The sequence below is a fragment of the Neoarius graeffei genome, chromosome 5 (genome assembly GCF_027579695.1).
Source record: "Neoarius graeffei isolate fNeoGra1 chromosome 5, fNeoGra1.pri, whole genome shotgun sequence".
In the NCBI taxonomy this organism is placed as follows: Eukaryota; Metazoa; Chordata; class Actinopteri; order Siluriformes; family Ariidae; genus Neoarius; species Neoarius graeffei.
This window is the reverse complement of record NC_083573.1, coordinates 9391212-9410954: the sequence shown is the minus strand read 5'-3', so window position 1 is coordinate 9410954 and position 19743 is coordinate 9391212. Positions and strand designations below refer to the sequence as shown.

The 19743-nt window shown below is 41.4% G+C and overlaps 1 protein-coding gene across 2 annotated transcripts in view; it reads right to left on the bottom strand.

Moving 5' to 3' along the window:
- LOC132886490 (glycogen debranching enzyme-like) overlaps window positions 1–14521 on the bottom strand; it is a 49727-nt gene extending 35206 nt beyond the window's left edge. Inside the window, exons 1-5 of one of the 2 annotated variants that reach the window (XM_060921179.1) lie at window positions 14440–14521; window positions 11310–11520; window positions 10999–11168; window positions 10569–10772; window positions 38–219 (exon numbers count right to left, since the gene is read on the bottom strand). In XM_060921179.1, coding sequence (XP_060777162.1) covers window positions 38–219; window positions 10569–10772; window positions 10999–11168; window positions 11310–11520; window positions 14440–14521 — 849 coding nt within the window. Of the gene's footprint in view, window positions 1–37; window positions 220–10568; window positions 10773–10998; window positions 11169–11309; window positions 11521–11681; window positions 11731–14439 lie in introns of those variants that run through there. The other variant, XM_060921180.1, reaches the window with a different exon arrangement.
- Window positions 14522–19743: the final 5222 nt, after the last annotated feature.

Here is a 19743-nt window from a genome sequence, read left to right as displayed (position 1 = left end):
GCTCTGTATGTCCAAGGTAAGTGCAAGCCAAACTCACATTGAGCTGCTTCTCATCTTCAACTCGAGCTGGTAGGCCTCGGTCACTGTATTTTCCATTGGCAACGTCACAGCTGAAATGCCAAAGAGCTCGATCCAGTATCCAGGCTGGCTTTAAGTGCGGTGAATTTGCCAGGTTGTAGCTACACTCAGGATGGAGTTTGAGCCATTTACTATTAACTGCTACTCAGAAAAAGAAGGGGGGGGGGAAAAAAGGAGCTTATATAGACCGGACAATAAAATAGATCTCATATAAATCTGTATCTCGCTATCCACTCACTGGCTACTTTAATAGAAACACCTGTACACCTGCTTATTCAAATGAGCCAGTCACTGCAGCAGTGCAAAGCATAAAGTAACCACTCAAATGACCACTCTTTATAACCATGATGAACAGGAAAGGGTTTCAAACTTGCAACATACTGCAGTTAAAAAGATTGGAAAAATATCATTCAATCTTTTTCAATCATCTATCTAGTTTTGGAGCGGCACGGTGGTGTAGTAGTTAGCACTATTGCCTCACAGCAAGAAGGTTCTGTGTTCAAGCACAGCAGCCAACGGAGGCCTTTCTGTATGGAGTTTGCATGCTCTTCCCGTGTCTGCGTAGGTTTCCTCTGGGTGCTCCGGTTTCCTCCACAGTCCAAACACATGCAGGTGTTTGGACTAACTGGTGGCTCTAAATTGACCATAGGTGTGCATGTGATTGGTTGTTTGTCTCTGTGTCAGCCCTGTGATGACCTGGCGACTTGTCCAGGGTGTACCCCACCTCTCGCCCACAGTCAGCTGGGATAGGATCCAGCTTGCCCGTGACCCTGCACAGGATAAGAGGTAATGGATGGACGTCCAGTTTCAGTGAGTCTATGTCCACTGTAGCATTAGATTTCTGTTTTTGGATGGCAGAAGTGGAACCCAGTCTTCTGCTTTCTCATGATTTGACATGGTTCTGAAACGCGTTTTTGTTCACCTCGGCTTTAACGAGTGGTTATTTGATGATTCGATCAGCACTTTCTGAAATACACAACCCAGCTCATTTAGTACAAACAACCAGGTCAAATTCACTGAGATTTTTCCAAATTGTGATTTGAAGCAGTGTTGTAGTCAAGTCACTAAACCTTGAGTCTGAGTCCAGTCTCGAGTCCCCACTCTTCAAGTCTGAGTCAAGTCCAAGTCATAAAAAATTTTTTCGAGTTGAGTCCACTATTGATCCGAGTCGAGTCCAAGAACAAGACTTCAACTGCACCATTTGATGGTGGCTGTTTTAGCACCATTAACATGAGTTTGTTCCTGAACCTGGTGTATGAACAGGTGAATGTGCATTCTCTTTGTCAGGGAGTGCCAAGTATTCTGTCAGAGACGGTTGGGAGACGGATGCAAGTGCAGAAGGTGTGTTTATTCATACAAACGAAGACAGGTAAACGATCCAGAAAGGCAGGCAATCTCATACAACCCCGATTCCAAAAAAGTTGGGACAAAGTACAAATTGTAAATAAAAATGGAATGCAATAATTTACAAATCTCAAAAACTGATATTGTATTTACAATAGAACATAGACAACATATCAAATGCCGAAAGTGAGACATTTTGAAATTTCATGCCAAATATTAGCTCATTTGAAATTTCATGACAGCAACACATCTCAAAAAAGTTGGGACAGGGGCAATAAGAGGCTGGAAAAGTTAAAGGTACAAAAAAAGGAACAGCTGGAGGACCAAATTGCAACTCATTAGGTCAATTGGCAATAGGTCATTAACATGACTGGGTATAAAAAGAGCATCTTGGAGTGGCAGCGGCTCTCAGAAGTAAAGATGGGAAGAGGATCACCAATCTCCCTAATTCTGCGCCGACAAATAGTGGCGCAATATCAGAAAGGAGTTCGACAGTGTAAAATTGAAAAGAGTTTGAACATATCATCATCTACAGTGCATAATATCATCAAAAAATTCAGAGAATTTGGAAGAATCTCTGTGCATAAGGGTCAAGGCCGGAAAAACCATACTGGGTGCCCGTGATCTTCGGGCCCTTAGATGGCACTGCATCGCATACAGGCATGCTTCTGTATTGGAAATCACAAAATGGGCTCAGGAATATTTCCAGAGAACATTACCTGTGAACACAATTCACCGTGCCATCCGCCGTTGCCAGCTAAAACTCTATAGTTCAAAGGAGAAGCCATATCTAAACATGATCCAGAAGCTCAGACGTCTTCTCTGGGCCAAGGCTCATTTAAAATGGACTGTGGCAAAGTGGAAAACTGTTCTGTGGTCAGACGAATCAAAATTTGAAGTTCTTTATGGAAATCAGGGACGCCGTGTCATTCGGACTAAAGAGGAGAAGGACGACCCAAGTTGTTATCAGCGCTCAGTTCAGAAGCCTGCATCTCTGATGGTATGGGGTTGCATTAGTGCGTGTGGCATGGGCAGCTTACACATCTGGAAAGACACCATCGATGCTGAAAGGTATATCCAGGTTCTAGAGCAACATATGCTCCCATCCAGACGACGTCTCTTTCAGGGAAGACCTTGCATTTTCCAACATGACAATGCCAAACCACATACTGCATCAATTACAGCATCATGGCTGCATAGAAGAAGGGTCCGGGTACTGAACTGGCCAGCCTGCAGTCCAGATCTTTCACCCATAGAAAACATTTGGCGCATCATAAAACGGAAGATACGACAAAAAAGACCTAAGACAGTTGAGCAACTAGAATCCTACATTAGACAAGAATGGGTTAACATTCCTATCCCTAAACTTGAGCAACTTGTCTCCTCAGTCCCCAGACGTTTACAGACTGTTGTAAAGAGAAAAGGGGATGTCTCACAGTGGTAAACATGGCCTTGTCCCAACTTTTTTGAGATGTGGTGTTGTCATGAAATTTAAAATCACCTAATTTTTCTCTTTAAATGATACATTTTCTCAGTTTAAACATTTGATATGTCATCTATGTTCTATTCTGAATAAAATATGGAATTTTGAAACTTCCACATCATTGCATTCCGTTTTTACTTACAATTTGTACTTTGTCCCAACTTTTTTGGAATCAGGGTTGTAAAACAGTGAAACAGGCAGTAGGTCGAGCGAGGCACAAACAGGCTATCGTAGACTCGGCTGAATCAAAGATGAGAAACAGGAAATCAGGGATCAGGAAACCAAACAAGGAAATAAGGCTCGGTAATGTGTCAGCAACACAATTCAATACTTCGCAAATTAAGTGTTTTTTCACAGTTTTTATATAGGTGCGCTGATTGCGCCTTAATCCTGTGCAAGTGCGAGTCATTTACGGTGCACACGAGAGAGAGCCTGCTTGGCGTGCGCGCTGTCCGGAGCGCTCCCGAGAGTCTATCTGACGCACGCACCAAGGTGCACAGGTGTGACACTTGCACGAAATTAGTATAAAAATTAATGTAATTATCAATATAAATATCTTATGCCAAATTATTATGGCATGTTCCAAAAAAATAAAGAAAAAATCCAAGTCCTCATCTCCAGTTTACGAGTCCGAATGCAGTTAATGCACGAGTCCAAAGTGCTCAAGTCCAAGTCAAGTCACGAGTCCTTAAAATTAAGGCATGAGTCAGACTTTAGTCTGAGTCCTGGACTCAAGTACTACAAGCCTGAAATAGATAGACCTTTACGGTCATTGGGGGGGAGGGGGGATCTATCTATTTAACTAACTAGGGGTTCTTTCGGACCAGTTTGGGTAATTATGGTTCAAACTCTGACGGAATCTAAGCATTGTATTCCACCTGGTTCTGCAAAGTTCCTGAGAGGATCATTTGCAGAATCAAAGACAAGAAACAGGAAATCAGGGATCAGGAAACCAAACGAGGAAATAAGACTTGGTAAATGTGTGTCAGCAACGCAACTCAGTACTTCGCAAAGTATTGTTTTCGCAGTTTTTATATCGGCACGCTGATTGCGCCTTAATCCTGTGCAGGTGCGAGTCATTTACGGCGCACGCGCTGTCTGGATCATGCCCAAGAGTCTATCTGATGTGACACTCTTGCACGAAATTAGTACAAAAATTAAATGTAGATATAAATATCTTATGCCAAATTATTGTGGCATGTTATAAAAAATAAAGAAAAAATCCGAGTCAGTGTGTCCAATTTTCGAGTCCTGATCCAGTTAATGCACAAGTCCAAGTCATCAGTGGTCAAGTCCAAGTCAAGTGACGAGTCCTGAAAATTAGGGCACGAGCCAGAGTCCTGGACGCAAGTACGACAAACCTGATTTGAAGTCAACATTAACTGAGCCTCTTGACATGATTTTATTCATTTCTTGGCTGCTACATTATTGGTTGATTGGATAATTGAATGAATGCACAGCGTAGAGGTCTTCCAAATAGAGTTGATGGTGAGTGCATATTACACTGTATATACAGTGCTCAGCGTAAATGAGTGCACCCCCTTTGAAAAGTAACATTTTAAACAATATCTTATTGAACACAAGCAATTTCCAAAATGTTGACAAGACAAAGTTTAATATAACATCTGTTTAACTTATAACGGGAAAATAAGGTTAATAATATAACTTAGATTACACATTTTTTCAGTTTTACTCAAATTAGAGTGGTGCAAAAATGAGTACACCCCACAACAAAAACTACTACATCAAGTACTTTGCATGGCCTCCATGATTTTTAATGACAGCACCAAGTCTTCTAGGCATGGAATGAACAAGTTGGCGACATTTTGCTACATCAATCTTTTTCCATTCTTCAGCAATGACCTCTTTTAGTGACTGGATGCTGGATGGAGAGTGATGCTCAACTTGTCTCTTCAGAATTCCCCATAGGTGTTCGATTGGGTTCAGATCAGGAGACATATTTGGCCACTGAATCACTTTCACCTTGTTCTTCTTCAGAAATCCAACAGTGGCCTTAGATGTGTGTTTAGTCATGTTGGAAAAGTGCATGACGGCCAAGGGCACAGAGTGATGGTAGCATCTTCTCTTTCAGTATAGAGTAATACATCTGTGAATTCATGATGCCATCAATGAAATGCAGCTCCCCGACACCAGCAGCACTCATGCAGCCCCACATAAGGACACTGCCACCACCATGTTTCACTGTAGGCACCAGGCATTTTTCTTTGTATTCCTCACTTTTGCGACGCCATACAGTTTTGAAGCCATCAGTTCCAAAACCATTTATCATGGTCTCATCACTCCAGAGTATAGAGTCCCAGTATTCTTCATCTTTGTCAGCATGGGCCCTGGCAAACTCTAGGCGGGCTTTTTTGTGCCTGGGCTTTAGGAGAGGCTTCTTTCGTGGACGGCATCCATGCATGCCATTCCTCTGCAGTGTACGCCGTATTGTGTCACGGGAAATAGTCACCCCAGTTTGGCTTTCTACTTCTTTAGATAAGAAGACCCTCCTGTCGAGGTGTTAACTTCTGTGGATGAACTGGACGTCTCTGTGAGATGGTTGCAGTTCCATCTTTCTTAAATTTTTGTACCACTTTTGCTACAGTATTCTGACTGATAAGTAAAGCTTTGCTGATCTTCTTGTAGCCTTCACCTTTGTGGTGTAAAGAAATTATTTTCTTTGGGGAATTCTGAAGAGACAAGTTGAGCATCACTCTCCATCCAGCATCCAGTCACTGAAAGAGGTCATTGTTGAAGAATGAAAAAAAGATTGATGTTGCAAAATGTCGCCAACTTGTTCATTCCATGCCTAGAAGACTTGGTGCTGTCATTAAAAATCGTGGAGGCCATACAAAGTACTAGATGTAGTAGTTTTTGTTGTGGGGTGTACTCATTTTTGCACCACCCTAATTTGAATAAAACTGAAAAAATGTGTAGTCTAAGTTATATTATTAACTTTACTTTCACGTTATAAGTTAAACAGATGTTATATTAAACTTTGTCTTGTCAACATTTTGGAAATTGTTTGTGTTCATTGAGATATTGTTTAAAATGTTACTTTTCAAAGGGGGTGTACTCATTTATGCTCAGCACTGTACATTCAGAATACAGTTCCTTAACTAAATGGTTTGGCCAAGATTGGTTTGAAAAATGTGCTGGACTTCAATTACTTGTGTTATTAGTTTCCAGTGTAACACTAAAGATTATTTATTTATTTGTTAGTGTTAGTTACCTAGACAAATTCTACAGGCTACAGAGCCAAACTCTAGCTTTTGAACTCAAATTGCAGCACTAATTATCCTTATTATCTTTTGAGAACTTCAAATGTCTCTGTGCATCAGTATCACATAGCGAGCATAAGTTACATTCATATACCATGTGCCATTTATAGATCTAGAGAGAGAGAATATCCTTTAATCTCTGGTGGAGTTGGATGTCAGGATGAGGGCAAGTGACTGACCTTGTGAACGCTGGTTTTGACACGTCGCTCAGTTGTTTTTAAGCCACCATTTATTTATTTTTAAATAAATAGAACTGTTATGATGTGTTTATCATTTAAGGCAATTTCGAACCAACTCACAACCTTAGGTAGATAGGTCTAGAGTTTTTTTTTCTTCTTTCATTCATTTTTCAGGTTTATGAATGTCAGTTATTTCATTTACTGTATGCTTCAGTGTCGGGTTACAGTTTTTGTTTTACACAGTATAGAGGTTATACAATATGTGAGAAGTTTAGCATGAACTTTCCTTTGAAAGCCCCTAATTTAGTCTGTGTTTAAATAAGGCGAGAATGAAACGAAACAGATGGTGCAGGGATAAATGGCTTAATCAAATTTAATATCTTCAATTTGATATAGATACATTTTTGTTTTCTAGTTCTTTTACGAAAGATGTTCTGCTTCAAAAGCAAGACTTTATGCACAATCCTACCACCACAAACAGTTCAGTATGTTCATCTTACAGGATAATATTCAGCACTGTATATAATGCAATCAGTTCCTGATAATCATAGTCCTGTAAAGATGTCCTGGATTTTACTGGGACATACAAACAAAGCTGTTCAAACCACGGATACTATAAAATTCAGACTATTTCAATTTTAATGGAGCTGATCTACGACTGTTTTGCAAGTCAAGCTTTTCAGTTCATTCTGGTTGCAACACATTCATTCAGTTGGACAGGAAGTCATTTATTCCTTGGAGGCTAGTACTTCATTTTGATGCTTTTTCATCACAGATAAGTAAATATTATCATGCAAATTGTCTCTATTGGACAGTTAGATTATTAATACCATGCATGATGACTGCAAGTAATAAATGAAGTTTATTACTTTGTGTGTAAAGCTGCTCTCCAATAAAAACAAGTTTTATAGAAAGCAGGAACAGTGGTGCTTGAAAGTTTGTGAACCCTTTAGAATTTTCTATATTTCTGCATAAATATGACCTAAAACATCATCAGATTTTCACACAAGTCCTGAAAGTAGATAAAGAGAACCCAGTTAAATAAGTGAGACAAAAATATTATGCTTGGTCGTTTATTTATTGAGGAAAATGATCCAATATTACATATCTGTCAGTGGCAAAAGTATGTGAACCTCTTGGATTAGCAGTTAATTTGAAGGTGAAATTAGAGTCAGGTGTTTTCAATCAATGGGATGACAATCAGGTGTGAGTGGGTGCCCTGTTTTATTTCAAGAACAGGCATCTATCAAAGCCTGATCTTCACAACATGCCTTTGTGGAAGTGCATCATGGCACGAGCAAAGGAGATTTCTGAGGACCTCAGAAAAAGTGCTGTTGATGCTCATCAGGCTGGAAAAGGTTACAAAACCATCTCTAAAGAGTTTGGACTCCACCAATCCACAGTCAGACAGATTGTGTACAAATGGAGGAAATTCAAGACCATTGTTACCCTCTCCAGGAGTGGTCGACCAACAAAGATCACTCCAAGAGCAAGGCGAGTAATAGTCGGCGAGGTCACAAAGGACCCCAAAGTAACTTCTAAGCAACTGAAGGCCTCTCTCACATTGGCTAATGTTAATGTTCATGAGTCCACCATCAGGAGAACACTGAACAACAATGGTGTGCATGGCAGGGTTGCAAGGAGAAAGCCACTGCTCTCCAAAAAGAACATTGCTGCTCATCTGCAGTTTGCTAAAGATCACGTGGACAAGCCAGAAGGCTATTGGAAAAATGTTTTGTGGACAGATGAGAAGCGTTATATTTGGAGAAAGGAAAACACTGCATTCCAGCAAGAACCTTTACCATCTGTGAAACATGGTGGTGGTAGTATCATGGTTTGGGCCTGTTTTGCTGCATCTGGGCCAGGACGGCTTGCCATCGTTGATGGAACAATGAATTCTGAATTATACCAACGAATTCTAAAGGCAAATGTCAGGACATCTGTCCATGAACTGAATCTCAAGAGAAGGTGGGTCATGTAGCAAGACAACGATCCTAAGCACACAAGTCATTCTACCAAAGAATAGTTAAAGAATAATAAAAGTTCATGTTTTGGAATGGCCAAGTCAAAGTCCTGACCTTAATCCAATTGAAATGTTGTGGAAGGACCTGAAGTGAGCAGTTCATGTGAGGAAACCCACCAACAACCCAGAGTTGAAGCTGTTCTGTATGGAGGAATGGGCTAAAATTCCTCCAAGCCGGTGTGCAGGACTGATCAACAGTTACCGGAAACATTTAGCTGCAGTTGTTGCTGCACAAGGGGGTCACACCAGATACTGAAAGCAAAGGTTCACATACTTTTGCCACTCACAGATATGTAATATTGGATCATTTTCCTCAATAGATAAATGACCGAGTATAATATTTTTGTCTCATTTGTTTAACTGGGTTCTCGTTATCTACTTTTAGGACTTGTGTGAAAATCTGATGTTGTTTTAGGTCATATTGATGCAGAAATATAGAAAATTCTAAAGGGTTCACAAACTTTCAAACACCACTAATAACTAGGTTTGGAACCATTTTAGAACCTTGATCCTGCTTTGTTTTCAGTTTATTTTTACATTTTAGTGAAGGGTTTTAATGTTATTCCTCACAGAGTAAAGATTTACTTATGTACACTGTATGTATAATAGACAACCTTGCACCTTTAACCGTCAAAAACCGTAACAAGCCTCTATATGATGCCCCAATAAAACATAACACTTCTATACCAAACACGACTAGCTAATGTGTGGTTAGAACTGATGAAGCCTCTTAGGTGAATGACGGGCATCATATTTGAAAAGGTACGAGTCACAGTTTTTATGTAAAATACAGGGATGTACAGCCCTATCACTGAGGCACGTCTTGATGTATTGCCAACTATCCATACATTAAACATACATATGGAACTATCCAGGTGGTGCAGTGGTTAGCACTGTTGCCTCACAGTGAGAAGATTCTGGGTTTGAACCTTGTTGCCAATTTCTGTATGGAGCTTGCAGGCATTCCCCATGCCTATGTGGGTTTTCCCTGGGTGCTCCGGTTTCCTCCCATAGTCCAAAAACGTGCAGAGTAGGTCAACTGGCTAATCTAAATTGCCCGTAGGTGTGAATGGTTGCTCATCTCTGTGTTAGCCCCGTGATAGATTGGGACCTGTCCAGGGTGTACCCCACCTCTTGCGCGAAGTCAGCGAGGATTGGGTTGAGCAATTATTATTTCTTTAATTGGGGCAATCGCATTGTGAACTTTTAAACTGGTGCACCAATGCAAATTGGTGAATCTTACTAACCCAAGTGAACATTATGCAATGCACCCTTCATTCATCCAAATACGATCAGGCAAGAGGGTGTTTCCTAAGGTCACTCTGGATTAAAGAGAGTGTTGACATCCTCCCAGCACACTTAGAGGACAGAATGAAATACAGTAATGGCAGAGATAATGCCGGGCTCTACTTTTAGAGCCAGGCAGTATCAGTGAAATGTCAAAAGACCACACCATTGTCAAGCACGAGTGGTTAGCTGGCCAGATATTCAAAGTATCATTATATTCCTGCTGCCAGATCACATCTGTCCTTTAAACGTGTTGTCCTATTTTTCTATTAAGACATCATTCCATCCCTGGGGGCAAATTTCCAAAATTGGCCTTCAAATCAACAGCAACAGAGCATACAGAATGCCGAGAATGTTGAATGAGAATGATGCAACCAGGACAGCTGCCACTGCAACACCTCTTCTGCTCTGAGGTTGGTTCTGGATTGGCAGCACAGAATTCAGCCTCTAACCACTAGCCGAAAAGGTCAGGGGTTCGGTTCCTAGTGGATAACCTTTTTCCATGTAGTTCGGGAGAGTAGTCAATTATTTGATTCCAAACCAGGGGTTGCAGGCCTCAGGGGGTTCTTGGAGGAATTTACCCTTTCAAGTCATCCAAGTCTGCTCCAATGGTTTAAAGTTTGCTCCACTAGCTGTTATTTCCTGATCAATATTGGCATGATTATTGGCCACCTATAAATTATCATCCATGTTAAGCATGTGTGTGTTATCCTCTCTATATAAACCATAATTCATTTATGAAGGTTTTGAGTCATCTAGTATCTGCACTGGTCACTGATGTATCACAAAATCAAGGCTAAAATCCCTCCCCCAAGTTCTACCACACACTAGCCAATTATTAAGACAGAATAAATGTTTTCTTGAGCCATGAGGCAGTCAATGCAGTTTTGTACCTGTATGGTTGTACACGACATCTGTGATGCAAACCATGTTCCACTCTTTCATGATCTTCTCGGTCAGGTTTCCCACATCCATCCATGTGTAATTCTTTCCCGGAGGGGAGAAATCTGGGTTCAGCTCCAGCTGGTCAGCAATCGAGTAGCAGGAACGTGACTCACCCAACTTCTGCAATGGCGTCAAGTGGATCATATTGTACCCTGGAACGAGAAGAGCAGATACACAATACTCTGCCATGGTATTCTACTGTATGCCAGTCTTTACCTGCATTTTAGCTAGACGCCTGCCCAGCTACGTTTCATACCACATCTTTGGTGCTTTTATGCATTTCAATGCTAAAACCCACCACGGTAGTCATTCCAACATAATTTTATCATCAAAAGGACTGCTACATATTCATGCTAGATATGCTGTTCAGATCCCCACCTGTTTCCTTGGCCACTCTGAGCCGGTCTAGCCAGTCATCCAGTGGCCCAAGGCACTTAGCCAGGTACGTCTGGGAGGTGATGCTGTCCAAAGGGAGCACCTTTTTTTCATGGCCCACTCGTAGCACTGGGTCCACAACAAAATAGCCACCCCCCGTTTTCTCCTCAGCCCTGACAGCAAGACCATAGATGATCGTAGGATTAAATAGCACTACTTGGATTACTTTCATTAAAATAAACATGTCAAATAATTGAATATTAAATGTGATTCAAAATTGGACAGGGAAAATGCAAAGACATTCCAATACCCACCCACACCCGAAGTAATACTGGTAGGAGCCAGCTATCTCAAGGTCCAGTTTGCAATACTTGTCCGAATCATCCTCCTTCCCACTGGGGTTGATCCACTCCAGGACATGAAACTCACACCTGTTGAATTTTTGCTGTGGTGCAGGGTAATTGGTGTGGACACGCACATTCTTCCCCTGCAAAGTTGGACCTAGTCGGAACTGGAGCTCAAAGCCTTAATGAAGCAAAGAAACGTACATTAAAAAATAAAAGTGTGATGAACACAAGTTGTTTATGCTTAATACTTGGTCTTGCTTTTAACAAAGTATTTAGCCTAAAGAGCCTTCCATCATTTTTCACTTGTGCTTGTTCTGGTAGAGAATTTTCTGTCCTGACCTTGATGCATATGATCACCAATCCAGCATCATACTCCAATATATAGTGACACATGCATGACATTTCTTGCTTATCCCCATCTATCGTGGCAAGAAAAAGTAAGTGAACCCTTTGGAATCGCCTACGTTTATGTATAACTATCTTAAAATATGGTCTGATCTTCATCTAAGTTACAATAATGACCAAACACAAATCTGTTTTAACGAAGAACACACAAATATAATTTTTCATGTCTTTATTGAATGCACCCATTATATTTACATTTACATTCATGGCATTTGGTAGATGCCCTAATCCAGCAACTTGTATGACTGCTTTCAATAAATACATCCCGATCCTGGTTCACTAGGTCATGGACTAAGAATACTATCAGTCTAAAAACTCTTGGGCAGTTAATTCAACATTCACAGTGCTGGTGGAAGTAGTAAGTGAACCCCTGAGATAACTGGTCGAACCTCCTTTGGCAGCAATACCCTCAGACAAGTGCTTCCAGTCACTGCGGATCAGACCCGCACAATATTCAGGAATTTTGAACCATTCTTTCTTACCAAACTGCTTCAGCTCTGCCATACTATCAAGATGTCTGGTGTGAATAGCTCTTTATTGGGTCTGAATGGGCTACTCAAAAGCAGATTTTCAAGCCATTCTGTCAAAGAGTTACTTCGTTGTTTAGGGTCATTGCCCCGTTGCATCACCCAACTTCTACTGAGCTTCAGCTGGCAGACAGCCATCCAGATGCAACCCCAATTCCAAAAAAGTTGGTCTGCTGTGTAAACTGTAAAAAAAAAACTGTGATAATTTGCAAATCATGGCAACCTGATATTTCATTGAAAATAGTACAGAGACAACATATCAAATGTTGAAACTGAAAAATTTTGTTTTTTGAAAAATATATTAAATTGGGATGGGGCATGTTTACCACTGTGTTGCATCACTGCTACTTTTAACAACACTCTGTAAACGTTTGGGAACTGAGGAGACCAATTGCTGTAGTTCTGAAAGAGAAATGTCATGCCAAATGTTTTAAATGGGAGACAGGTCTGGACTGGAAGCAAGCCAGTTTAGCACCCGGACTCTTTTACTATGGAGCCATGCAGTTTTAATATGTCAAGAAAGTGGTTTGGCATTGTCTTGCTGAAAGAAGGAAGGCTTTCCCTGAAAAAGATTTTGTCTGGATGGCAGCACATTGCTCTGAAACGTGTATATATCATTCAGCATTAATGATGCCTTCCCAGATGTACAAGCTACCCATGTCATGTGCACTAATACACCCTCATACCATCACAGACGCTGGCTTTTTAACTGTGCACTGATAAGCCGGATGGTCCCTCTCTTCTTTAGCCTGGAGGACGTGGTGTCCATGATTTCTAAAAAGAATTTCTACTTTTGATTCGTCAGACCTCGGGACAATTTTCCATTTTGCCTCAGTCCATCGTAAAAGAGCTCAGGCCCAGAGAAGTGTTTCTGGATATTGTTTATATCTGGTTTTAACTTGCATTTCTGGATACAATAATGAACTGTTTTCACAGACAATGGTTTTCTGAAGTGTTCCTGAGCCCATACAGCGATTTCCACTACAGACTGCTTTGAATGCAGTGTCTCCTGAGGGCCCGAAGATCACAGACATCCAATGCCAGTTTTCAGCCTTGTCTCCTGCATTCGGATTTCTCCAGATTCTTTGAATATTTTAATGATATTACGGCGAATCGATGATGTGATCCCCAAATTATTTGCAGTTTTACATTGAAGAACTTTTATTTATTTATTTTTTATTGTTCCACTGTTTGCCCACGCAGTCTTTCACAGAGCGGTGAACCCCTCCCCATCTTTACTTCTGAGAGACTCCGACTCTCTGGGATGCTCTTTTTATACCCAATAATGTTACTGACCTGTTGCCAATTAACCAAATTAGGTTTGGGGTTTTTTTTGCATTACACAACTTTTTCAGTCTCTTGTTGCCCCTGTCCCAACTTTCCTGCAATGTGTTGCTGACATCAAATTCAAAATGGGCATATTTTTCAAAAAACAAAATCTCAGTTTCAACATTTGATATGTTGTCTTTGTATTATTTTCAATGAAATGTCGTTTTGATGATTTGCAAATCTTCACATTCTATTTTTACTTACGTTTTACACAGCGTTCCAACTTTTTTTTGTTTTGAATCGGGGTTGTATTATCTCGTAGGATAGCTTGATAAACCTGGGAACTCATTTTCACTTTGATGATAGAAAGCTGTCCTGTCCCCGAGGTAGCAAAGCAGCCCCAAATCATGATGCTGTCTCCACCGTTTTTACAACATAATTAGTGCCAGGAGTTCTTTGTTTCATTGGTCCACAAAAACATTTTCCCGGCAGTATTGCGGAGTGTCAAGGTGCTGTTTGTCAGTCTTCATAAGTAGCTCTAACCCACATATCAAAACTCATTTCATTGATTGGACTCCAGGTTTGCTAACTCCTGACTCCAGTGAGCTTTTGTTGAAGTTATTAGCCTTGGGGTTCACATACTTTTTCCAACAAACGCTATGAATGAATGATACATTATGGACAAGAACAAAGCAATAATTTGTGTTACTTCAAACAGGCTGTTTTTGTTCATTATTCTAACTTTGAAGATCAAACGATATTTTAAGACAAATTTATACATAAATGCAGGTAACAAACCTCGGGTTGGTGACGATATCTATTGCAAAGCACACCTTCATAGTAACCCTTAGCATGCTTTTAGAAGTGCAATATCATGTTCTTGTTCTTTACCATACCTTGCTCCAGGCGAAACAGAGTCTTCTCCAGTCTCTCCATGTTATTGAGCAGGAGCACCCTGGTCTGTCCACGGTGGAGCATATCGTTCTTTTTTTAGGATGCCCTTTACACACAACTATGTGTCTGCAACAGCATGATAGAACATTCTTCCGTTGTGTCCTGCTTTGTTTGTTGATATAGGGAGACACATACAGGTTTATAGTGCATTTGCACAAATTGCCTTCAAATGTTTACCTCCACAAGCACAACTGAACAGAACATTAACGGCAAACTCAAATCTCTCATTACAGTAATATCAGACTCAATTATCAACAAAGGCATCAATAAAGAGACAGAGATGTTAATGAGTCTCATTGAGACTTTGAATGAGGGTTTTATTAAAGGCAGACACACTTGGAGGGTAAAACCTGTTAAACCTATTGATAAATTACTCGAACAGTTTTAGTATGTAAATACAGTTGTGGTCAGAAGTTTACATACAGTGACGAATGTCATGACAATATTTGGGCTTTCAGTAATTTCTCTGAACTGATCTTTTTCTGTGGCAGAATGATTGTACAGCATATACAGCTTTAATTAAAAAAATACTTGAACTTGGTGCACAAGTTTTAATTTTCTTTGGGTTTTCTGAAATCAACACAGGGTCAAAAATTTACATACGCTCCCTTCGATGATTAATTCAGAGGTGCTGAAACTTCCAAAATGTCTCTTATCTTGCCAAGGCCGAGGTCTCTTCACTTCCTGTTAGTGATCATGATTGACTACAGCTGGTAGCTTCTCTGTGCCTTCATAAAAAGGGTTTGTTTACAGCACTCATTGGATTGACCAACACACAGTAAAATGGGAAAGTCCAAGGAGCTCAGTGCAGATCTGAGAAAGAGGATGGCAGATACACACAACTCCGGAATGTCTCTTGGAGTCATTTCTAAACAACTGCAGATTCCAAAGCAGTTCAAACAATTGTATCCAAATTACGGTGAGGTGTAGCCACTTTGCCAAGCTGCTCTGCTTCAAGAAAACCCAAATGGGTCACCTTCAGCTGAAAGGAAATTGGTTTGGATGGTCTTGAACAACCTGGGAACCACCATGGCACAGCCCTGCCATGAACTGGAAGCTGATGGATCACTGTCTACAGTTCAGTGAGTTTTACATCACCATGGACTAAGAGGATGCTATCCAAGAAATAACCCCCTGCTCCAAAATTGACACCTTCAAGCTTAACTCAAGTTTGAAGCTGACCACTCACTCGCTCACTGTGGTCCACATCACGTCTGATGAGTGGGGACCCAGTTGTGATGTCGTTGCCATCGCATCACAGCTCGCTGTGCCAAGTGAGCTTCAATCAGAACCTTGCTATGTCTCGTCTTGGAGTGCCATGCATCACGGTCAGCTGTTAGATGGTGCCAGTTGTTGTCAAAACTACCCATGTTCAAGTCTTCCTTTGAGCAGTCCCTTCCATCTTTTCTTAGGACAGCCTCTTGATCTTTTCCTGTGGGCTAGTTCCCCAAACAGCAGTTTCTTGGGAATACGTTCATCGTCCATTTTGCAAACATGACCTAACTATCGGAGACGATTGGTTCTTATAATTATCTCAATGGTAGTGCAATTGGCTCTCTTGAGGACCTCGGTATTTGTTATATGATGCCACCATTTAATGCTGCGTAGATGGTGTAGAGAGCATTGGTGGAACATTTCCAGCATATGCAGGTGTTATGCTAGTGTAGGCCAGGTTTTCACTTCCGTATAGCAAGGTAGAAAGGACGATTGCTTTGTAAACAGTCAGTCAATTTGGTGTTGATTGATGGGCCTTTCCTGTCCCAGCATCTAGTTCTTAGGGAGCTGAATGTGAAAGCGGCTCTGCTGACCCTTTTCTTTATCTCTGGCTCCAGGTCACCATCATCGGTCATATCACCACCAAGATACGTGAATTTGTACACTTTATTTAACTCAAAGTCATCAATAATGATTGCTGGTGGATCAGGGCACTGCATGTGCATGACCTCTGTTTTTGGCTTGCTGATAGTTAGTCCCCAATCCTTACACGTATCATCAAGTGCTGTAGCTGCATTTTGCAGTGAAGCATGTGTTCTTGTTCCAAGGGCTGCATCATCTGCATACAGAAAATCACTCACTCAATCTTGATGTTTTAGCCGACTTTGATTTTAGGCGGTGAAGGTTGTAAAGGTTACCATTAAATTTATGACGCATGTCAATTCCAAAGTCAGGCAGAGACTGGTGAGCTTTTCGCAGCACATAGGCAAAGATCAAGATAAACAGAGCAGGAGCTAAGATGCATCCTTGCCTCAGGCCTGTTGACACTTCAAAAGATTCTGTTAGCTCCCCACCAAATGATACACGTGCTTGCATCCCTTCATGAAAGCTCTTTATGATGTTGACAAGCTTGGGAAGTATGCCGATCTTGAGAAGAAGGTTCCACATAAGCGACCTGTTTACCGTGTCAAAAGCTTTGACTAGATCAACAAATATGCTGTGCAGCTGTTAGAGAAGTGCCGTGAGCAACACCATCAACTGACATAGGGCAAACATCATGTCGATTGTTGACCGACCACCTTGAAAACTGCATTGGGCTTCTGGGTAGCACTTCTCAATGGTTGGCCAGATGCGATTTAAAAATCACTCTTGCATACAGTTTGTCTGTGATGGATAGGAGGGTTATAGTTATATAGCTAGAGTTGCCACAGGTGAACCTGCAGTTCTTTTTAGAGTGTGTTACAATATGGCCATCTTTGAAGTCTTGAGGCACCCTTTCTTTATCCCAGATGGTTAGTAGGAGTTTGTGAAGCTCTGTAAGGAGGGGTTGGCTGCCAGCTTTGAGAATCTCTGCTGGAATACAATCGGGGCCTGGGGCTGTCATTGGCCAGTTGTTTCATGGCTTTTTGCACCTCTGCAATAGCTGACTGGATTTGTAGCTCAACTTGGACCTCTTCCTGTGGGATGTCATCCAGGACTGATAGGTTAACATCATTAGGCTGGTTAAGCAAAGTTGAAAAGTGCTCTTTCCACCGGGCAAGTATATCCTCCGTTTCTGTAAGCCGATTCCCTTCACTGTCATTTATTGGACTAAGACCTGGGGAGCGATGCTGAGATACCAATTTTACTGCCTGGAAAAAAACTTTTGGAGTCATGTCTTTCTGCATGCTGTTCCATCTCGTGGGCACAGTCGAGCCACCATTGATTTTGCAGGCGGCGTAACTCCCTCTGGCAGTTACTTCTTGCTGTTCTCCACCGCTGGTGATTCTCTGGGGTCTCATGTCTAAGAACCTCCTGAAGGCTTGGCGTTTCTGGTCTAAAAGTTTGTTGATGGTGGTGGTGTTTTCATCAAACCAGTCACAATGCTGCCTTTTTTATAGACTGACTCTTTCTTTGGTAGAGTTGTACAGGTTTTCATGGATAGATTTCCAATGATGTTCCATGGAGTCTGCATTAAGATGTTGGAGATTTGCAGCCGCCATATCCCCAAGTTGTTGTTTCACTTCTGGTACTTTAAGACATGAGATGTTGAGACGCTCAAGTCCAGTGTTATGCTTCCTGCGTGATGAAACATGGAAATGAAGTTTTAAGCGTGCACATCCTAGCCTGTGGTCTGTCCATGGACTAAGAAACTGCTATCCAACTAAGGCTGACCACATGGACAAAGAAAAAGCCTTCTGGAGGAAAGCTGTATGGTCAGATGAGACAAAGATTGAGTTGTTTGGCCACAATGACCACCATGTACAGAGGGACACTGTACCAGCTGGTGGTGGTAGTCGGATCATCATGCTTTGGGGCTGTTTTGCTGCCAGTAGAACTGGTTCATTGCACAAAAGTGGATGGAATAATGAAGGAGGACTACCTAAGAATTCTTCAGCATAAACCGTCAGAAACTTGAACACGACTTGAGAATTACAACAGGACAATGAACCCAAACACGCATTAGAGCTAGTTATGGAGGATAAAGCAGGCTAACATTAAGCTTAAAACAAGCCCTGACTTCAACCCTGTTGAAAATATATGGACCGTACTTATAAGTCAAGTCCATGCCGAGGAAAAAAATTTAATTGAACTCTACCAATTGTACCATGAAGAGTTGTGAAATATCCAACCAGAATTCTGCCAGAAGCTTGTTCATGGGAAACAAAACAAAACAAAAAAAGAGTTTGGTCAAGGTGAATCTTGCAAAGAGACATTTTACCCAAATATTAGGTGTGCTGTATGTATATTTTTGACCCTGTGTTGATTTCAGAAAACCCCAAAAAAATTAAAACTGGTGCACCAAATTCTAGTGTTTTTTTTTTAAAGCTGTATGCTGTACAATCATTCTGCCACAGAAAAAGAACAGTTCAAAGAAACTACTGAAAGCCCAAATATTGCCATGACATTCATATCCAAGATGGCATTCACGTCACTGGATGTAAACTTCTGACCACAACTGTATGTGGTGTGCCCAACATGTCTAATTAGAGTGATGAATGTGACAAAACGTGTATGCTGTGTAACGTTTATATAACGCCTGCTTTCTGCCTATGGTCCCCGTCATCTCTGCCGATGGGGAACTCTCGCATGACGTCTGTCACGGCACCTTTCTCGTCGCAGGGTTTGTTGTGCCTCGGACAGGACGTGGCCTTTCTTAGTCCGAGACTGCCGATCGAGATACCTGGCATGAAGTTGGTACCAGAAGGCTGGATCGAAACCGAATGTCTTTAGGTCTTGCTTGACACAGTCCTTCCAGTGTTTTTTGGATCTGCCTCTGCCTCTTTTTCCTTCAGAAGTTCCCCGAACATCATCGTTTTTGGTATGTGGGTGTCCTCCATTCGACACACATGCCCAAGCCACCTTAATCTGTTGTTGCTAACCATTGTTTCAATGGTAGTGGTCTGGGCATGTTGTAGTACTTCTGTGTTGGTGTTTTTGTGCCACCATTTGATGTTCAGGATTTGACGTAGGGAGCGCTGGTTGAAGGCTTCTAGGCTGCGGATCTGGTAAGCAAAAGTGGGCCATGTCTCACTGCCATAGAGATGGAAGCACTATGGACTTGTATACAGTGAGTTTGGTTGATATTGAGAGACCTTGGCGGTTCCACACTCTTGATCTGAGGAAGCGGAATGCTGCTGTGCCTCTTGATCTCTGAGTCCAGTGTCGAATCATCAGTTAGATCACCACCGAGGTATGTAAAGGTCTTGGCATGCTTGAGAGTGTAGCCTATCTTTATTGAAGGAGGGTCAGGGCAGTTGACAGGCATCACCTCGGTCTTTGGTTTGCTCACAGTTAATCCCCAATCCTTGCAAGTGTTATTTAGTGTTGCT